Raw genomic sequence first — 22752 nt, 5'->3', positions numbered from 1 at the left:
GTTATATAGGAACTATCTTCTAATAGTGTCTTCCCATGTTATTATGAATGTCTAACACTTTTAAAATCGTTTTTTAGTCGTAGACTGCCTCGTTGGCCGAGTGGTTGCAAGTGCGACTGCCGGGCAAGGGGTCTCGAATTCGATTACCGGGTCGGGCGAAGAATTACTGGTTTTTTTTCGGTTTTTCAAAAATTTCTCAGTCACGCACGGAGACTGAAAATGTCTCCGGTATATGGCAATAGGCTCACCACTTATTACATGGGACTTACAACGTAATTTGTGAAAAGTGGGGGTACATTGTACAGTGGCAATAGGTACGGGCCATAATATAGCAGATAGATATAGTATTCCTAAAAAAAAAAAAATGTTTTTTATTACTAATCTATCTCTATTGTCTTTTGAACTTTAAGGCACTTAACCATAATGAGTAGTCTCAGAAGATAAAAAGTTGAATAACAATAAGTAACTATATTTTCATATAAAACTGCTGAAGGGATCGAGATGATATTTGGTACAGGGATAGATTATGGTCTGGAATAGGTACGGTAGTTCATTTATTACCACACGACCGAAACTGGTAGAAGCTAGTTTTTCATAATTTATTTTTTATTCAATGTTTTTGTTCTAAGAAAAATGTCTTGTGCTATTATTATCTATAATTGTACGTCTGATGCATAGTATAATATTAAGCTTATTATTTTATACAAGAGCAAAATTAACTTGCTATAGAATAGTGGCTTTCTGAGAAAATGTAACGACCTTCTTTTACCTGGGGTTAAGCAGCCAATCAATGAAAGGATGAGGGTGTCTACGTACTTGTACTAAAATAGAGAGTGCAATGAATTTTACGTTACCTGATAAGGTACTTTTTATGGAATCTAAAATTATATACGACAATTTTTAGCAAATGAAGTTTTTTAACTAAACTTAGCAAGTACAAATAATCGTCACAGCCAAAGTCGCCTGACCTAAGGCGTCTTCTCGTATGAAGAAGATTTGAGCATTAATCACCATGCTTGCTGAGGGGTTTGGTTATTGTTGATTCGTTGTTGAAATTCCAATCTAAGAATTTTTGCTTAACTACATGTAATCTATATGCAAAAATACAAGGAGCAAAGTTAAATGATAGCTTATCGAGACTTATTCGTCACCTCGGCCGCAAAAAACTCGTCCGCGAGGTCGAGTCGGGATATTCAAACATTAAATATTTTTTTATTATGCATCTCGGCCGAACCACGTGGTCGAGTTGATGAAGCTATTTATTCGTATCTTTTATTCGTCAACTCGACCGACATTGAAAATATGAGGCATTATTGTACAGTGATATACAAAAGTGTTTCGTTTCTAATTAAATTTTTGTTCTTCTGGGTATATTATGTAATATAAAATAACTTAAAATTAGAATTAAGGACAGTGAAAAGGTGTTTTTTAATCAGGCATTGCTCAGTTGAGTATTAGGTTCATTTCTTTCCACCGATAAAAATTCCAAGTTGCGAGAGAGAGACAAAACTATTTTAACTAATCAGGATATATGTAAGGTCATGATTAAAATGCTACATTTTACAAAACTAAAGGGTGATTCTAATGAAACATCTACGATGTTTGTGTTAGCACAGCACGCATTTTAATCGGCCTAACAAAATAAATCTTTCCATGATATGCCTTAAACATTTTCTACTCAAATGTACATTTTGTACTCGGTCGAGGTAACGAATAAAAAAAATCACAAAAATTAGCCGGGTCGACTCGACCGCATAGTGAATGGTCGAGATGCAACCTTCCCAACTCGCCCGCGCGGTCGAGTTTATTGCGGCCGAGTTGACGAATAAGTCCTTATTGATAACTATAATAACATTCACTTAGGGTAAAGAAATGAAATAACAAATAATGTGATGTCAATATATTAAATCATTTTCGTGTATAAATATGTTTTTCTAAGACTAAATTCTACACTCTAAACACTAATACTTAATTTCGAAAACTACTTACAATGTGTCTTAAGTATTGACGGAAATAATTATAATATAGGTAAATTATAACATAAACAATATATGTAAGTAGTACTTGTCTAAATAAAAAAATGAATAACTTTTTAAAACATACAAAAACGAACCCAATTATAATACACATAACGCCGAAATTATATTAAAACAAATAGATTTTTATTTAAAATAATTTCACAGTAAAATACAAAAATAAATGATTAACATAACTAATAAATAGATAAAAAATATACAAACAAAATTCGGGAAATTCTGAAATCTACCTTAGTACTTAAATAACAAAACACTATTTTAAAAAACCTTCGATAATGGCTTGTCCAAGAAAATTCGTTACAGCGCTAGTGGAGGGTACGCTTAGTACAATCACAACATTTACATTATGACCCACCAAAAATAAGCTTACATTTTGGAAGGACTTTTTTGTTACTTATTGACGGATTAACAATAAATACAATTCGTTGTCAAATGAGCTGTGATTCACATATTGTGTCGATTTTACATTTTTTTACTCCTATTTTCTTTCGGTGCAGCGAATTTTCCGTGTTCAAACTATAAAAAACTGTTAGTATTTAATTTAGTTACACAGCAATGTAATATTGTGAAGAACATTTCTCCCAAAAGTGCAATTGTAGAACAATACCAAAACGGAAATCCTGCAAATTATTCGTGTGTTAGCATTTTGATCCTTAGTCCTACGACATAGCAATTAAACTGCACTGCATCAAATCAAAAACTGTGACATACATTAGTCCTATGCTAAAATAAATTAAAAGGAACATTGTATGAGACTCGGCTCGACACCAATTTTCACTGTAAGGGTGTGGTTGCTTTTATAGGGATGTATCTAATTATCAAGTTTGGTAAAAAATGTGCTGATATCTAGTATGATCTAATATTGAGTTTTAAGTGTCATAATATTAAGTACAATTTTCTTTCCCTAACACGAAAAATCTTCAATCTCATACATCAAATTACTACACAGGGTGTTTGCAAACGACAAAGTAGAAACTCGCTGCAAATCACCAACTGTCACTGTGACCACACCCTAATATGCTTTTTAAAATCGTTGTAATTTTGAATTTAAAAATTGACTGCCAAAAATAATGGCCAGATACATTATATCAATTTCTTAGGATATTTTAACAATTTTGGCAGTGGGCCGGTCCAACCGGGTTATACCTGGCACCTAAAGTTATACATCTAAATACATATATTATTATACTATTTATATACATTTTATCATCTAAATATCGGGAATATATTCTATAGAAGATTAAATAGTAATAAAATGGTGAAGATTTTACATTGCACTGCAATTTCGAGCGATTAAGACATACTTATACAAAGATATTCGGATTTGTTTGAAAAGCCTTCTATAAGATTTGCTATTAAAATTTTCAACATAATACGTCAACATACCTATGCATCTTTTTGGTTGTCAATCGGGATTTGACAGACACAGTGAACTGTCAGCTGTCACTTTGACGTTTTAAAACGTCAACTCGCTGCGTACAGATTATACAGAAATATTTTATTACTTTTGTTCAAGCTACGAAAAAAATTAAATGCTCATTATATCTAACAGCTTCAATCCAAAGGTTTTACAACTGTTATAATTAAAGTTTATTAAGATTACACGAGTTACCATGGACTTATGAATTTAAGTTTATACTTTACAGGTTAAGATTTTGAAATGGCTATGTAATTACATTATGTATGGGTACGTGTAATAATCGTATAAAAACGCATTGTGCTTACATTTACTTGTATTTTTTTTATATCCCACGACATTCCTGGTGTATCCTTGCCTTAAATATATAACGGAAAATGTGTCGCGTATTATCATTACAATACTGTAACGATACTGGTAACAGGCTACATACATATTATTGTATATTATAATTTCAATCTTTCACACTTAGCTGGTGATGCGTTATATGCGTCGAGCGTACCGCAGCGCGTCTCTAGTTGGCATTCTAATAGCAACGCGTGGCGCATTTTCCGCCAATATGAACCGACCCTTAGGGAAAATTACTCAAATTCTAGGTACCGTATAGAATCGATGCGTTCACTGTGTTAAGATTATGATATCATACGTTCATTTGTTATAAGTACATCAGTTTCTAATAAATTACAAAAAGCATTAATAGAGAAGATAAATATCGAAGGGTTAAAATAAGTTTTATAAATCACACTGTTTCTTTAAAATTGACGGGTACGATCCAACGAGGCTGACACAAACTACAATTATTTACATTTTCTTTAAGATATTGATCAATAAATTGTTCTATGGAACTGTTAAATAAATTTTAGTTCGATTTGATATACTACACAATGCCGCTGCGGTCTCTCTCCCAGTTTTTCCAATACGTGACAAAACATACATATAATGTAGTATGTAAGTACGTATGTACACATCTCCTTCGTACCTCCGTACGAGATTTCGATAGTCTTTTAGCTTAGCATCGATTATATTATTGTGCCAGAAAGAGATAGAAACATTTTGGAAGGTATCTCGTTTTAGCATGGAGTATTTGATAGGGATTTGGAAATCGTTCTTAATTCACTCAGGTTTAGAGTTATTATTGACTGCGTTGTTAGTTAAACGACCGAAGGTGCGAATGTTAAGAAAAAGGATTTGGGTTTAGTTATGTGTGAGGAAATGTAGCCATGTCTGGAATAAGCCCGGTCTATTAATTACACAAACGTCTAGTAAAAGATAAGCAGTTAGTCAGAATAGTTTCAAATTTTTGGATACAAAAAATGGTTTACAGTTTTGCTCAAAAAACATTGAGTTTCATGATGAATACACATAGGAAAAAAAGTCCTACCACTATAATACATTGATATACATAATATATTAATGTTATTTTATCTAGAGCTAAATGTTACACCTACCAATGGTTACTATGTGGAACGATTGATAAAAGAAGAAATATTTCATTCACACTGTGACTACATATTTGATTGATTTCAAGGAAAATTTCTTACTACAGAAATTGCAGAATTGACTATAAGTATTAAAATTTATTACACAATCTTGTAGTAGATTTAGATAGTAAATGCTCTGGAGTCAGTAAATGCAAGTCATAAAGTTTTCTGGTTGAGATAATCGACTAAAGATGGGAACGTCCAGTGCTGTTAGGGTGATACCGGAGACTACAATGAGGTCAGGCATCAAGTTTCATGATAACAGCACACCAGAATGTTCTGATGCGATATAACGAGCTGGAGGGGAACGATGGTAAAATTTTACAGAAACATGAACATTTGAACACCCTATATTGGCACCCCCTTATACGATATACATTCTTATTTCATTCATTCTGACGTTTATGAAAATTCTTAATTCGTTGACGATAAAACAACTTCCAATATTTACAAATACAAGGAGGATAAAATAATTATGAATAAAGCCTAACCTAAGCTAAATAATAATAATGGTACTACAAAATATTTATTAGGAACTATGATTAAGAGAAAATTATATTCTACAAAATTATGAGATGCGGTTATTCACACTTGTAAAGTAAATAATATTACAAAACACATAGGAAAGTACTTAATGCCATGACTTCTTATTGAAGATGAAGAGTTATTTAAGTAGAGATCTAATTTTATAAACTAGTTCACAAAATCTATTCATCGCTTATTTCCTACAAATGTACTGTAAAAGTCTAGTTCAATATTCAAACACTAGTCTTGAAGTTTACTGAGACCTAAAGTCTTCATTTAAACATTATCAGCTGTTAATAAAAGAAGATATTTACGTGTAATGAATTTGTAATCATGTAGTTAATTTAATACTGGCTAAAGACGACCACACAGTTGTCATGTACTTAGTTTTAATTTTACTGTCTGATGTGTAATCCAGTAGATAATCCAAATACGTCTTTAAGAAAATTTTCAAAAATCCTTTCTTTCCTTTTTTACATCTTATTTATGTTTTAAATACCTTCCACTCCCTACACTATCAATTGCATGAATCCCCATTCCAAAAGACCTAATTTTACTTTCTTTATACATGCTTATACCTCGTTCTGTCCACCCACCGCTTGAAGGTATTCGTTCTGGATTTGTCAATATAGCTCATTAAACGTCATGGGGTGAGGATGTGGAGTGTGGACCCTCATATCTTCCATCGGTGGCATTGGTTCCGACAGCAGCATGCTGCTGGGTCCAGCGTTGGGTTGGGAGACGGATCCTTGGATGATTGACCCATTGGAGTGGCCAGGACCGCCGTTGCTGGACTCCTGACGCATCATGTTACGGCGCCATTTTGCACGGGCGTTTTGGAACCAGACCTAGGAAAAGAAAGAGATTTAAGTAATTATGTTGTTATGATATTTTAATGGTAAGTAATATCTACTGCATGTTTTTCTTGGTCAAATCGTAACAGCCAACTTACTGAAGAGGCAACTTTGTCTGCAACTGTATTAATATTACGTTAAAGGAGCAGCTATGTGTGTTTGTATACGTAAGTACACACGACAAAATGCTAGGAAATTCTATCCTAGCTTAGAAGGCAAGTTTGATATCTAAACACTGTTTGGAGTATATTCAGGTCACGTTTATAGCCGTACATTACAAAGACTTCAAAGAACATTTACTTACTTGCAGAACACGTTTGGAGAGTCCAGTCTTCTGTGCCAACTGCTTCAAATCCTTAGCGTCAGGGTTTTGGTTGATTGCGAAGTATGACTTCATGGTCCTTAGCTGGTGGTGTTTAAAGCTTGTACGCATTCGTTTGGTACGTTGTGTGTGGCTGGATACGCTACCAGGTGAAGCAACTGATGAGTCGTAGGCCAACGACTCCATTGAAGACGAGAGGTCACCTCGGTGAAGTATCTCTGCAACAATAGAAATTTATTTATTGGGGATTCTTTTTCCCTATTAATCTACAAAGTGGTCCGAGTTGAGCGGTCTTGGATCTGGGGGCACGGCAGTGCCCCCGCCAAGTCGAGCAAAAAAAAAGCGGCACGGCCGTACCATCCTTTTCTCGAAGCAATTCGGGCCTTTTTCGACCCCCTATAATTCGGTTGTGGATAAAGCAAGAAACCTGAATCTTCAGTAACTAATCCGGCATTGTATAAACACGGAATATTTAAAATTTCAGTCAATTTGAACCAGTAGTTTAAGAATGACAACTTGTTAAAGTTTCTAAATTTTGTCACTCACTGACTCACCGATCATCAAAAGTCCTAGGCACTTCTAGCAGACTTAGAAGCTTCATATTTGGAATACATATAGAGTTTAGTGTCTTAATCATGGGAAAACTTAAATATTTTGTAATTTCGGTCCAGTTTTCCAAATACACCAACTGCATCAATAACTTTGTAATCCCATATAAATATATGGGATTACAAAGTTATTTATGCAGTTGGTGGTATTCGTTAGAAGTAGATGGTATCAAAAAGAAAGGCTCTACAAAAAGAAGTGAGATCCCATCAAAAACATCCTGTAAAAAACCCAAGTCTCGCAGCTCAGTCTTTCTACCGTCAAAAGTTGTGAGATCCATGTAATACCAAGTCGGTTAATCTATTTAGTGTCTACTTGAAGGACCTTCTGTCTTAAGTTATTACATAAGTTATTATCATACCAATATTAAAAATATTTAACGTTTTAAACAAATAGATCGACTTGGACATCGCATGAAAACAAAATGAATATTACAATATTATATTAGATTCTTTAGTCTCTCGCGCCTCACGCGATTGAAACTCTCGTTCCTGTTGGTCGCTGGCCCGTCGTGCTGTGTAGTGTGATACATACTAATAATCAAATCAAGCGATGTCCAAGTCGATCTATTTGTTTAAAACGTTTAATATTTTTAATATTGGCATGATAATAACTTATGTAATAACTTAAGACAGAAGGTCCTTCAAGTAGACACTAAATAGATTAACCGACTTGGTATTACATGGATCTCACAACTTTTGACGGTAGAAAGACTGAGCTGCGAGACTTGGGTTTTTTACAGGATGTTTTTGATGGGATAGATTTTACTGTTGCAAATGTTTTGCTATCCAAATCATAGTCAAGCGTAACGTGTTTTGTTTTTCTTTATGATATTGACTAAAGGAGAAGAAACTGATTTCCAGGTTCCTTTATTTTGGTTACTTAATATTGTCACGAAAAGTCTCATTTACACAATGCGTTTTTTCTTAAATATTCTCCCACTACTTACTTATTTAAACGAGATTACCGGATAAGATTATCTATTTATCTAGTCAAAACGCAACACTTCCAATTTTACAGTGCACCATCTCGAACCCACATCCTTGAGTTTTTAGTACGAACGAGAGGAAGCTAAGATCGTTGGCGACTGCGGTCACAATCGGCAGACCACGACATGCTTGCTAATAGAGGAAGTACAGTTCCGGGGTCTGAGAGATCAAGCGTGGACAGATTAGGAATAATTCACGCTCATTTTCAAAATCACTAGACAGTTACATAAAAACTTCTGTTGTCTAGTACAGAAATGAGCAAAAATTGCTTTAGTTACTTATTTCTATATTTCTTTAACTGACATTTTTTCAGACAGTAACATCAGTATAGCTCTATTGTATTATTATTCATATAAACAAGGTTTTGATAACACGATGCTGTTACAAGGTATGTATCATTGTCATTTAAAACTAAAATGAACAGAAAAATGTTTCAAGCTCTATCTACTCGAGGTGTGAACAAAACTCAACAACATTCCAGCACGAGGTGTAAATACTATCAAACAATTTTTACGCATACAATTCAAACCGAAAGTCCACTAACTATATCACTACAAATATAACGTACAACCTGTCAAGTTTTACCTAATTTCACATTTCTAAGGACCCCCTATTAATTGATAAGCATGGCCATCGTTAATACTCATTAGTAGAGAACGGAAATGGAAAGGCAGCCGGCAGAGGCACCCAGTGACTTGTGCGTCAAAACAAATAACGGAGAATGATGTATGTCCCGATAATTGGACGCTTTTTGATCTAATAGATAGTGCGGAATAAGTAGGGGGCTCATACGTTCTGTGGAGGCGTGGACTCGTCTTTTACGTGTCACGTGAAATTTTCCGTCGACGAAAATCGACGTACTGTGTAATTATTAGGTCAGTGATAATGTAAAATTAAGGTAAAATACTTTTTACTCTCTGTACATAGACTGCAACCTTAGACTGAATTAATTCATTCGAAGTGCCCATTCCCCGTATGCAAATGCAGAAAACTATTAATGAGAGATTATGGTATTTCCTTAATGTGAGATTAATTCAAAATAATAGTAATTGTATTATATTGTGGAAGTTTTAATATGAAAGAATTTATTCGTAATGATTATGTGTGAATGATAAGTTCACATTGCTTTAGAAACGGACAAATAAAATTGTCCCAAATTAAGTGGCGTTGTCCCGAATTAGGAGCTTCACGCATACTGCCCCTAATAATAATGGGTCTTAGTAATAAAAGTCAGTGGTTTTTATTAATATCTCGCTACAACACTTGGGTGGTTGGCTGCGTTATATGTAACGAAATCGCCGATGCGCAACTAGCTAATTATTAAATTTATAATTAAATATATTAGACGGGTTTGTGTGATTCCAGTTTGGGGTCCGACAGTTGCGTCCATTTTTACGATGCCGTTTTTAAGTTTATGATAGTTGGAACAAAAAACAATTAGGCTGTAAAAAGAGTATTATCGCCTTGTGGCCTTGGTTGGGCCGGCTTAATTGATGTGTATAACACTTGACGTGATGTGTCGAAATACTGCATGTAGGACGTAGGTACTTCTTACTTTCTTAACACTGCTGCACAATGCCCCTGGGTCGTTAACTTAAGAACTGAAACGTTATAATTTCTAACTGACATACTATCGACACAAGTTGTTTTCGAAAAGACTCATATCAGGAATGTAACGTCAAGTGACGAACGTATACGCGGAAATTACTGAAGAGATCTAAAATAAACAGCATACCACGATTTCAGAAACATTTTCTCTTAATTTTGCTGTTGTAATAGTATACCAAATAGAAAATTACAACAATGCAACAACAACAGCTTTTTAAAAAGTAAAAAGAGTATGTAGTTTTAAACCCAAAGTCAATCTAATGAGCCCACAAAATGATGGAATGAAATATAGAGACGCAAAACAATAGCCATCTGAAATACGAACATCGAGAATACCGCAACGTTATATAAAGTTTATTTTTATCATAATCGGGGTTACTACCGATAACGGACTACCTATTGGCCTACCACGGCTCGAAATAATAAATATTTTCCTAATATTATATTATATATTATACTAGCTTTTGTTCATGGGTTTGCTCGCGCATTTTTAAGGCTCGGGACAGATTTAGAATAAAAAATGAATCACGATTTTTCTGTTTTACCATTTTTTTGCGTTGCTTTGCTTTTAGCTATTTGAAAAATGCGGATTGCTCCACATAAACTTCCACGATTTTAGAAAAGTGTGGGATTAGATAGAGACAGAACGTGGCCTATGTCAATCTCCTTTCATTCAACTATTATCACTTTAAAAAAAACACGTCAATTTGTTCCCTGTTTTACCGTGGAAGACGGACGAACAAACAGACATACACTTTCCCAATTTATAATATTAGTATGGATTATATTATATTCCTCGCCGTATCCGAGAATGCGGCTCGTTTAATGAGGGATGTAACTTAAAACAGCCCCTTTTAAACCATTATATCAATTTTGTCGAACAATTTATTCTGTAGTCCTGAACGAGTACGATTTTCTATATAATATAATAATAATATTGATTTGATGTTGTTTGCTGACTAACAGTAATTTGGCAGCAATGTTCAGTATTGAATTCTCTTTTGGTAATAGCCATCGTTATCATAGTTTTATTTTCTTTTTGTTAATGAGGTGCGGATTTTTTGTTTAAGTAGACACGTTACAATTTATACCTATTAAGAATTTTAAAAACTTGTAAGTTCCGATTCCAATACAATATTCTTCAATTTTACCCAACTCAGATTTCCTACGTGGGAACTTTTTCTCGGTAACCATTATCATAGTTGAGCTCCACCTACAAGGCGTCTAATAGAAATTTATTAAATAACGTTTTTAAATTAAATTATCTACCAGCAAGAGTAAAAGACGGAGTGAGATTTTTATTCACTGAAGCCATAAAAATACCTTTAGTTAAAGACAAACGCAATCTCGATATTTACTCCAATACCTCGTCATGGAAATAAAAGTGATTTCTTCCACAATAAACACACCGTACGCATATAATGTTTTATTTTTATAGTCTAAATTAACATGTTACCGAATTTGAGAAAAAGAGAAGTATTACATTTTTTTTAAAGTCGTGTAATAAAGCATCGGAGCTGTAAAAGCCTCGATATTAACGATAGGCTATAAAAAAAATAAAGAAGCTTCGAGTCAGTGTATGGTTTATTACACAGATAGGCGCCGCTCTTTGGGTTATGGTCCAAGTTGAAGGCGGTGTCGATAAACCTCCATTGAAACAAACATTTTCATTTCATTTCACACCAATAAAAAAATGTAACACAGAATATAGTAACCCAGTAAACTTTAATACTGACAAGAACTGCCACAGTATGAGCAGGTACTAGTATACGACAAACACGACTGTAATAATGGCACGCCAAAGTTTGTTTGCACCACCATTGTCAAAAGTCGAGTGTTGTGTCACTATGCCACCTGATTCGTGTGTCGTGTCACCAAAGTCACTTTCTACACGTGTAAACTTATTGTTTGTTTTCGTGACACGTGTTCAGTGCTCAACTCAAGTTACCACTAAGTATTGACATAACTTTCAGTTTCACTTCGTTCTAATTTTATGAGTAACTTTAATATTATTTTATTTGAATATTTTACCGACGATGCGACGTAGCGTTGTTCTACTGAAGGACAGATGGAGAACATAGCAGATGCGAAAAGTTTATGAAAATTTTGATTTACAATACAACCAGTAACAAACTAAAGCGACTTTTTTTAAACTTTGACTGAGAAAATTCTAGTGATTCCTCACTAGGATTTTCTCCTGTGTCGTAGATGCGTCTATAAACATACAAGTTCACATACACGATTGTTATTGAATATTCAAAACCAGAATGCTAAAACTTTTTATCGAATACACTTTTGTATTTTACATCTCTTGTTTATGATTCGATCAACGAGTATTATAAATGTTATATCCACTTGACTAGATAATCCCGCTATCGCCTATAACTTACATTCTAAACACAATAAAATTTCGGACCTTGTAAAATGATACTGATGTGAAACGAAAGCTGCTATGTTGGTAGGTAGTCGTATATTTGTCGTAATCAAGTCAGGACCTACACACATCTACATGTAGACATTTACGCTTTGTTTCTATCTTCATAAGCTACGAAACCCTGCGGCGATTTGCTGTAGTCGGCGTATACATTTTGCTACGTCAGCGTGCTAAGTAACAGGGATGGTTGAACATGTTAATATTAGTAATCTTAACAATAGGTTATGGATCACTTTTTGCCATTGATATGTGAGTTCCGGGATAGAGAAAATTAGAGGAATAATATGTTGTTCTAAACGAGCAAACGAGTCACCTGATGTAAGCGATTAGCGCCGTCTATGGACCCCGCAACACCAGAGGAGTCACAGGTTAAGTTTACAAGTTAAGTATTAAGTTTAGCCTTTTTTGTCTGTCCTTAAATTGACTTCGAAGTAACAGTTTCAATCTGTATTTGGTCTGTGTGTACTTCTCAGTCTGATCTCGAAACTAAGCTACATTCATTCGTTTGAAACACGTTAAAACTTTAAAATGATTACTCGAAGTTATCAAGCACTAGAAAGTAGTGTAAACTAAAAAATATTTTATACGGAAATAAAAATCTAAATCACAACTAGAATTCTGTAAACGCCTCACAGCATTTACTGCAAAACTTAGTAATAAATTTTAAATATCTACGACTATTCAGCTTTGCACCTCGAGAACTCGATGGAATGAAAACACGCCATTGAAGTGAAGTAAACTTGTCTTAGAACTTCATTGAAAGGAAAAAAAAAAAACGACACGCTCAGGAATAAAATGTAAATGAAAATAAATATAAATGGAAACGCAATTTAGTTTAACATTCTAGCTTTTGAATAGCTTCAATAAAACTACGTTGAAGTTTTCATCTCTGAATGTTTGCTGTAAATATTTTGTTCACTTTGGATTACATTTCAGCAAATGTGTTTATTATTAAAGTATGACTGGACTGTTTGGTTTCACGTTTGGTTCGTGAGTTAGGACTTTTGTTCATTTTCATTTTACGAGGTCCGTATTTGTGGTTTTGTTCACTTTCATAATTATGATGACAGAGTTTTAACTTTGCGATTTGTGTTGCATTTTTGCTGTAAAATGAGGTAGCTTCTAACTTGTTACGATATGTGATATTTACCTTTTTGAATTTCTCTTTTAAACCTTACACTATTAGGTACGTTATCTCACACAAATTCTCAAACCTTCTTCATCTTGTTTTTATTAATGGTGGTGTTTATTCTGTTGACGTGCCTTAGTAGGCCTCATCTAGTTATTTCAAAGATTGACGTGTGAAGTGTTATTTTGTAATCTATTTACAGAAATAAATATCATTTGTCATTTATATTAATAAATAAATAAATATTCTCGATACTTATTCTTTAATTAAACAAATAAATGAATACATTTACTAATCTAAACACTACACCAGTCGTATCACTCTTGACCATTTTCAAAGACAGGTGAAGGAATCATGCTAACGATGTTTTTTCTTTGTGGTCAGAGGTTGTTTAAAGCATTGTTTATTGTTTTTATAAAATGGGGAATCCATTTATTAATTTATTTTTATCGAGCCATTAGTTTTTAATTAGATATTGTAAATAACAACTCTTAAGGTTGTGTAGGGGTTCGAATAATTTTGGGGGTATAATTGATTTTATTTAGTCGTGTTTGTTGTAGTAAACAATTTTAGACCGAATCTTGATTTCTAAACTAGCTAATGAAGGATATTACGTAGTAATTGTATGATTGATGTCGTCCACGTGTGGATATATTTGTTTGTATGTATGTAAAGTTATTTAATCTATCTAGATATATGGGTACTTACTAGTTACTATGAGAATGTAATTGGACTTATGTTATTACTTTAGAATAAGGTACGATGGAATTACATAATATATCGTTATAATTTGCATGGCATAGATATAAAGTAATATACTATGTAATAACTGGATTTAACATTATCAGTAATTCACAAGACATTGGATACGCTCTACATGGGTTTTGTAGTAAGACAACAGAAAAAATGGTGTTCTTTCAAAGCAAAAGAAAAAATCATAAAAACAGGACAACGCACACACAACGTAACACCCATATACATTATAAATCATCTTTTAACACCACCTGTTATACCTTCACCCAAACAGCTCTTTAACCAACACAATGTCAAGAGTTGTTCCATTACTAAGGGAGACTAAAGAGACCCACAAATTGCCACATTTACCACATTGATCGATTGGCTCCATAAGTCAAGCTTCAAGGCATCTTGTCTGAGACAAAGTGTTCAACGTTCACGTGAATTTGCCCTGTGAAATTACTTGGTTATTGGCTCAACCACCTCTATCTTGGAACCAAGTCGCTTGGCTGATCATTTAGGTATTGATTAATTTGGTTCAAGTGCATTTATATGGAAACTAGTTGTAATGATTTTGAATTGTTTGTATATTATCTATATTCAATTGTCTATAAAGTACATAATATTATTCAATTACAATTAATAATTTAACTCTATATTTAAAGTCATGCAAAGTAAGTATAAAATATTTACTTTTAATTTAACCCTCCCGAAACACGTTGAAACAATTCTCGAATTCGAAAAAATATGTTTATAGACTTCACACCCCAAACCGACCTATTTAATAACACATCCTTTATAATATCGATAAAAAAACAAAACACCGTTGTTTGCTCCTTGACCGCAAACGACAACCTCAATTTTACACTTCAAAATTAACACCGCAATACAATATGAACCTTAGCCACCTACACCTACAGTTACTTTTTAGTCATCCTGTCATTTCGCTAGCACTCATTCATAATTATTTTCAAAGGGCCATCCATAGATAAAAATCAATATGTCATTTTAAAAGTTCCCTATAGATTTTTTCACCGAATTTCGTTAATTAAAAACATTTTATTGGTCCTATTCGTTGGTGGTAAAAGGTTGAGCATCTGCTTTTTTTTTTCTTTTGTTAAACGGTTTAAATTTGTAGGTTGTGGTGGTCATTTGGTAGATGAGTTATCTACTTTTGTTAAATTACTGTATTACATGGTTGACAATTTGAATTAGGCAAATAATATACGTAATGAGTGATAAATAGTTTGGACCCGAGTACCTAATACGAGTTTTATTTAACGATTTGAAATCTAGAATCTTTCCATTTGCAACAGTACAAAATTTAAGCGCAGCCACGTAATTTTCAGAATATCTCATCAAAAAGCCCACACTGCTAATTTGGTCCCACTATTTTGCATACAGGCTCCGAGGCATGCGATATTCTCGATCGCTCCTTGGATTATCGATAAGGCACGTCACTACCTCAAGAGCCCTCGTAGTTCTCATTATCAGCGTCACGCGCGCTACTCGAATGGCGCTGTTGTGCCAACATGGCTGCCGTTTCGGCGGGAAAACGAAGTGTGAGTGCGTGTGACTCTATCAAGATATAGTGCTAATTACAATTTGTTAGAGCATTTGAAAAAGAAAACCGTAATTTTCAGTATCATCTTCACAACATGAACTTAACAGTTTACGTGAAATACACGTGCAATACGTGCATATATCAACACACATTATCTCCAGATACAAATGAACGTTTCCATGAGAAATTCACTCTCGAATAACCTAAACGTCAAGCATTTCAGTTTCCGCATTACTATATCAGATTGTATAATCAACAAACTAGGCTTCTGTCGGCGTATATTTCCTAATTAGTGTTTAAAATATATTAACATTTTTAGTCACGAGACCTTCACAAGAAAAACTAGCTATTGTCAAAATGTTTTTGTGCAAAATTTTATTATCATGAATAACAGACAATAAAATTATAAAATGAGTAATTAACACTGAATTAAAAATCAACCGCGTTAGAAAATTAAACCCGAGGTGTAGTTTTTGCAAATGTACGAGGACTAACTACGCGGGGTTGAAACAGAAAATAAAATAAAAATAGTAAAAAGTTCGTCACAGTAACGAACCGCGCTTTCTGCCAAGCGGAATCTGCACCTCGCACTTCACGTTTTTTGGCCCGAGGAAGTCATGGTGAGCTAATTTTTTCTGGTTTAAAATAAACTAGTTTTGTTCTTTTATTTTAACGTTGCAAGTAGAACTTTTTCGAGGATCTAATTACAAAACCGAGTTTCTTATTTGGGGTGAAGTTCGAGTTTCATCTCACTGGAATATTGAGTAATTTTATAACCCAGCTAAAACCAACTTCATTATTTTTCCCTCAACTTTATAGGGCAGATACTAGATTTTACTTTTTATATTTTATTTGAGAAAGTATTTTTTCGGCGACCTGTATTTTGTAAAAAACTTATATGGTAGGAATATATGTGGGACGCACAATGTGTTGGACATTTTATTGGAGATTTAGGGAAACCATTTATCAAAGGTATCAATGTTTGGATATTATTGTCATCATCTAGAAGCTATAAACTTCTATATATTATGTCTTTATGGACATATCATGTTTGCATATACATACTATGTCGATGATATGATGTCAAGGCTATCTCTAATGACTCCTATGAGTGATTAGACATAGGCATTCCGTTTCATGTAACCGCTATTGTCACCTCCCAATTCAAAGCAAATAATGCGTTTGATGTAATGTTGCTGACGTAATATCTACCAAGTGATCGATGATTCCGGTACAGACTTCAAGGAGCCGTATACTAGTAACATAACCACGTTTGTCCCGCGCCCCATTCAACCTTACACCATTATTAATCGGGTCGACAAGTCAACACAACCTGAATTCACCTCAATGAGTGCCTCGCATTTCGACGTTATAAAGAATAATCCAAACCGACCCTGACAGAGGGCCCAACTCACGTAAACATATACTTCTCCCTCTAACTTACGAACAAACAACGAGGGAGAAAAGGACAGAGACAGTTTTGACAGTGCGTCTTCTATTCATTAGTCGTGATTACGGCACGGGATGAATTGACATCTGGGACATCGGGGTAGGCGCTCGGATTTCCCTGCTGAAGTTTCTGCTAAAATTTTGAGCGCGCGAATTCTATGAAATATGTATAGCGTCTGGGATCGTCTGTGTCTCGGCGCGAATATAAATATATAGATATATTTTCTTAATATAATATATAAGTAACGGTGAGTTCAAAGGAAACGCGGAGGGAGACTTGTCAAAGCTTCTTTTAAGTCGACTTACATATAATTAAAGTTAGCAAATTTATTAAAATATTTTATAGGTAGTATTTAATTCGCAGTTGGTTCAATTCGCAGGGCTGAGGGTACTGATGGTTTTGAACTTACCTAGAGCTGTACTGGCCATCCTCATGGTCTGGACCTGCATGTCATCTGGAGAACCTTGGGCGATCTTCCTCTTTCGGGGTCGTCCCTTTTGACTGGGAGCTCCATTGAAGTACTGGGACGGAGAGTCGCCCTCACTATGCAGGTCTTGGCACCTGGTAAAAATAAAAAGATTTTTAGATTTAATGCTGATGGCATAAAGTGGAATTTTGATTGATATTTCTCGGATTTGAATAAGAATTTGTGATACAAATTCTTCGTAGCTATTAGTAGCGGAGCCGAGTTAATTGGCAAAATAATCGGAAGCGCGTTCTGAAGGGTTACGTCGTCCGTAGATATTACATAATTGGGATTATTTTTTGACAGATTTTTAAAGTTATTTTTTTGTTATATATGATCAATTAATATTGAAAATGTATTATACTATACCTACATCTGTTAGCTATGATTTTGATAAGGCACGCCTTATTAGCACTGTTTACAATACTTTGAAACAACAGATCGGGTTTAAAAGAAGCCAATCTGAGTAACCACCAAAACCTAAATACATATTTATTTCTACCCATACCTTCCACACAACAGCAACAATGTCAATATTACTGAACGTAAAATTCCTTTGTAGAATATAAACCCAACGATATTTTAAAATTTTCTAAAGATCTTTGCAAAGAAACCAGTGACTATTCAAAATTCTTCCACTCGCTGCACGCTTTTACCAACTGTAAGAACTTTAAGCGCTACGCTTTTAATAGAAAAAAGAGTATCTTGAAAAGTGAATACATTTCTCTTATTCTATTTTGTACTTGTATATTTTAGACTTTAGCTTTTTATATCATCTATTTGGAAGTATTAGCATGATTTTTGTTTATTTTTTTAGGTCGTGTGCTTTAGGCTTATGTTAATTATAGATTATTTATCGAATCGGATTTATATACATATGTGCTTAGAGACTCGAAACTTTGTATTCTACCCTGTTGTTTCTACTTCTGCTGTAGTTTATACAATCACTACTTTCAGTCATATTACCTACCATAACTTTATCTTAATTTTCATCAATAGGAGACAATGACAATACTATGTATGAATATGGGTAAAATTATAAATAGAAAATTAGACATTCTTCATTTCCCACAAACATAATCGCATCAAGGACTCTATAGAACAATGTATCCAAGTAATCTACCAAACAGAAACTCAAAAACAGACTGACAACTCACCTATAAATGCTGGTCATATCCTCATCACAGTAGTCATCGAGGCACGCGTTGTCATAATGAGGACGGCAGTAGACGAGGCCGTCCCTCATGCCGAAGACATCTCCCTTGGACAGCTGGGTTCCACAGGAGACGCAAGTGAAGCAGGTCAGGTGGTAGACGAGATCCCTTGCACGCATCACCAGCTCATTCGCAGTGATTCCATTCCCGCATCGAGCACACCGCTTCACGCAGAATAATCTGCAACAATGAGAATTATATTGCTCTGTTGCTTATGAACAGAGCTATTGCATGCCTAGTTGTTATGTATTTAAAATACAATTTTATTGCTTAGGTTTTATAGTTTAATTTGTTTTAGAACATCTATTATTGTAATTGTTATAGACTGTTAATTGTTGAGTTTGTAATAATAACGAGGGAATTTGAATTTGTTTTATAGTAATAATTTATGGTTCTTTAATAAATAAAAGAAAATATTTAATCTGTCTGAAAAATAAAACTCAGTTAGTCTTAATGAAGTTTGTTTGCTTTTTTTTTTTTGTTATTTAAATTTATATTTTATGTAGGTAAATATATGTTGAAATATGCCTAAAACGTAATCTCAATAGTTGACAGTTGGGGTCACTAGTCAGTAGTCACTGACGACATTGTGACTAATGACCCCAACCTGTAGACATCAAGGGGAGGTGATACCAATGGCTTCAATATGCAACCTTTGACAACTTAACATTAGACCCCCTCTCTTCGATAATCAATCAATTGTTATCGGACCACATGTAAACAATTATAGCATATGTCCACTTCTACCGTGAGGGGTCGTTGGAGTACCAAATTATACCTGAAGTAGTAGATTAAACATTGTTATGACAGTTTATTTTGTTCTCTACAAAATGTAAACAGTTCACTCATAATTTGTCAAGTTTTCTCTCATATAAAAACATATGATTCCTTAAACAATAAACTTCATTTGGTTTATTAATATTGTCTTTTATAACAGGTAAGTTTTGGAAATTCTCAAAATGTTAATTATGTTTTTTTAACTGGTAACTTTCCACTTGTGTAGAACTTTTAGAAATTTTAGCAATTTACAACTTGTTGATTGCAATTTCTTTTCTGAATTTCTTCCCTACTTCACGGAAAACGCTACTAAGCATTTTTTCACGTCAATTTATATTGTCATAGCAATCATTGCAAATATGACGAATTCTCATTAGTAAATGTTTATTAATTTTTTTGGGGCAATTGGTGCTTACAGATATCCTACAAATGTTTTATGTTAATTTAATTTGAAACAAAATAAACATGTTTGACGAAATGAACATGTTTTCCCAAATAAAATGAATAATCCACGGCATGTGGTTAGCAAACTCGTAACTAGTGCTTACGTAGTTAGTTGTTCATCGGCGGTGCAAACTGACAAATTAATAAAATAAGGGAATGTTTCTCTAGTTTGAAATACAATTTATAATTTTTATAAAGTTTAATAAAATATTCGGTGAAATTTGTTTAAATAAACTGAATAAACTTCTACTTATAATGAGTTAACTCTCCGTATTGAGTAATGCTGCTTAGTTTTTAGTTTAATTACAGTTTGAAAAACTCTAATTGTAAAAATCATAACAATAGGCGTTTACTGAGACTTTTTTTTCTGGAGCAAAAGACACAAGGAGACTAGGACTAAAAAGAGGATACTATAAGAAAAGAAAAAGTAATTAGAGAAATCAATCAATTAATAAAACGAAATTGAAGAAAGGAAGTAAAAAAATTGTAAGTAAATATTTCCATATAAGTATGGTAACTTATACACACCACGCGGTAACATGTTGACGCAATGCTTACAAAAACAAGTCGTGGACAGGTGTGCGAACAGCGGAGTGTGGTGGACTTTGAGTGACAGCCTGCTTTGCTCCCTAATTGCTATACATATCACCTACGACCGTCAGCCGTTCGGTAAACGTTATACACGCGTCGCGAAACATGTACCTAATTATCGGATTATCATAATTGAACAAGCTTTGTAAATACTATTTTGTTTTTACATATCCACAGTCTAGTTTGAATTGTAAACGCTGATAACTTTGCGTACAAAAAATCTGAATAAAATACAACAAAATAATCCATCCACACTAAAAGTTTGTAAAAAATAAACCCTACATATGATCAATTGATGCATGGCAGCCGCTCAATTACTACTGCAATCGGCTACATCACCGTGTTGAATCTAAAAATACATCAAAAACAGAAAACCGAGTCAATATTTTCGACCGACAAAAACATCGCATAGCGTTTCGCAAAAGCAGAGAAATTGTAAAAAATGAAGAGTTCGCTTCGCAAGCTGACGTTACAGAGCCAATTACGATCAAGTACGTACCAAAAACGATACAATAATCAACTCAGAAAACCCCTCTAGCTGATTTGGTGAAAACGGATTGCTATGATTTATGAGTTTCGGTTAAATTGGACATCGAAAGCTTTTCGTTTGACGGGTAAACAAATCAAAAATGAATCTGAAACGAGATTGCTGAAAGGCGCAACGTGTGACGTGTTGATGCGAATCGTCGTTTTGTAGTTAGCTTTGGTCAGACAAAAAGTGTGTTCTAAAGTTGCATGAAATTCCATCCAGTGGACGCACAGTTCCGACCGCTACCGTGACGTTACGGAATTTTTAGAACGAAAATATCGCTACACAATTTTTCATGTACCCGTTCGTATGTTCGACCATCACTCGATGTTCGTCTCTTTGTATTGCTTCACGTTTCACATCCACCGATTTTTCCGTAGATTTCGAATTTCCATTACTTTTAACGATATTTGGACGAGTATTTTACTTTACTATTTCTCTCTACACGTCGCTCGTAGCATCAGATTCAATTACAACATTTTCACGAGCGTAAAAAATAGTTCGTAGATAGTTAGTTTTTAAAAGAAAATAGCTTCTCTATTGATATGTTTCTTTTGACGTAGATTTGCATGAAAATTCATTCATTATAATTGGTAGTGCGATACATCTTGCTCACTTGTTTCACGAATTTTTTGATTCCTATTTTTTGTATCTAGAGCAGAATCTATTTTAAGTTAACGAACATGGATGGAACGAGTAGAGGTTTCACGGAAATATTTTCAAATAAATATTTTGCACCAATTCGGACGTTAACAAGCTCAACTCATTTACATTTCTGTACTCTTCTCCTTCTGAAGTCGTCAGATTATACACACGGTTAGTAACCGTATATATTCCACCGACTTCAAAGAAGAATGCTTACCTGTAGTAGTCTTCTTTGCAGTAGATATTGCCGTCTCTGGAGAAGCAGGTGAGCTCGGTGTCGAGTGGCAGTCGACATTCACAGCACCGGAGGCAACTGCCATGCCACTGCCGGTCTACTGCTAGCAGATAGTATCTGGTGAAAGAGAACTTGGTTTACGTCGTTGTTGGAAATAAAATGTAAGCTCTTATTATGATGAAAACTTAGTGTAAAAGGATGAATTTAAAATCATCAAGAATAAGATGGTCTATTTAAGCTCACCTGTCTTGAATCCGTCCCCCGCACCCTGCGCACTCATCAGGGGCTGCGGGGGAATCTTCCGAACTCTCTCGTTCCTTCAACATGCCTTCCTGTTCCGTTCTGCACGCAGAACTGTACTCTGAATCTCAAATAACAAGGCTCATTTCACCCTGTACCGTGGTCTCGGAGTTGCAGTTTGGGACAGCCATAATAGCAAGATTGGTCGCCAGTTTTTGTTCTTTGGTGATCAAAACGGGATTCTTCGCGATCTGTCAACAAAAAGGTTTGTTGAATCGATTGTTTCTCTTTTGTTTCTGCAAGTCTTATGAAATACATGCCGTAAAGTTGTGTATTTCCTTGAACGGTAAGTAATTTTTTACCTTTTTAGTATAGTAATAAGATTTATGTTTGCAAAACATGTTAGTGCCGTAGCCCATACAAAGTGTATGCAAATGTTAGAGACATAAGTACATAACATG

The 22752-nt window shown here is 34.3% G+C and overlaps 1 protein-coding gene across 3 annotated transcripts in view; it reads right to left on the bottom strand.

Moving 5' to 3' along the window:
• Nucleotides 1-1885: 1885 nt before the first annotated feature.
• Nucleotides 1886-22752, bottom strand: part of LOC118267954 (LIM/homeobox protein Lhx9) — a 40043-nt gene continuing 19176 nt past the window's right edge. For all 3 annotated transcript variants that reach the window (XM_035582231.2, XM_035582223.2, XM_035582215.2), the window contains exons 2-7: nucleotides 22295-22542; nucleotides 22034-22168; nucleotides 18774-19010; nucleotides 17560-17711; nucleotides 6618-6853; nucleotides 1886-6307 (exon numbers count right to left, since the gene is read on the bottom strand). In XM_035582231.2, the coding sequence (XP_035438124.1) occupies nucleotides 6083-6307; nucleotides 6618-6853; nucleotides 17560-17711; nucleotides 18774-19010; nucleotides 22034-22168; nucleotides 22295-22377 (1068 nt within the window). In that variant the 5' untranslated portion in view covers nucleotides 22378-22542 and the 3' untranslated portion in view covers nucleotides 1886-6082. The remainder of the gene's footprint in view (nucleotides 6308-6617; nucleotides 6854-17559; nucleotides 17712-18773; nucleotides 19011-22033; nucleotides 22169-22294; nucleotides 22543-22752) is intronic.

This window comes from Spodoptera frugiperda, chromosome 25 (genome assembly GCF_023101765.2).
Source record: "Spodoptera frugiperda isolate SF20-4 chromosome 25, AGI-APGP_CSIRO_Sfru_2.0, whole genome shotgun sequence".
In the NCBI taxonomy this organism is placed as follows: domain Eukaryota; kingdom Metazoa; phylum Arthropoda; class Insecta; order Lepidoptera; family Noctuidae; genus Spodoptera; species Spodoptera frugiperda.
The sequence above is the reverse complement of the archived record's forward strand: the minus strand, read 5'-3'. Positions and strand labels throughout refer to the sequence as shown.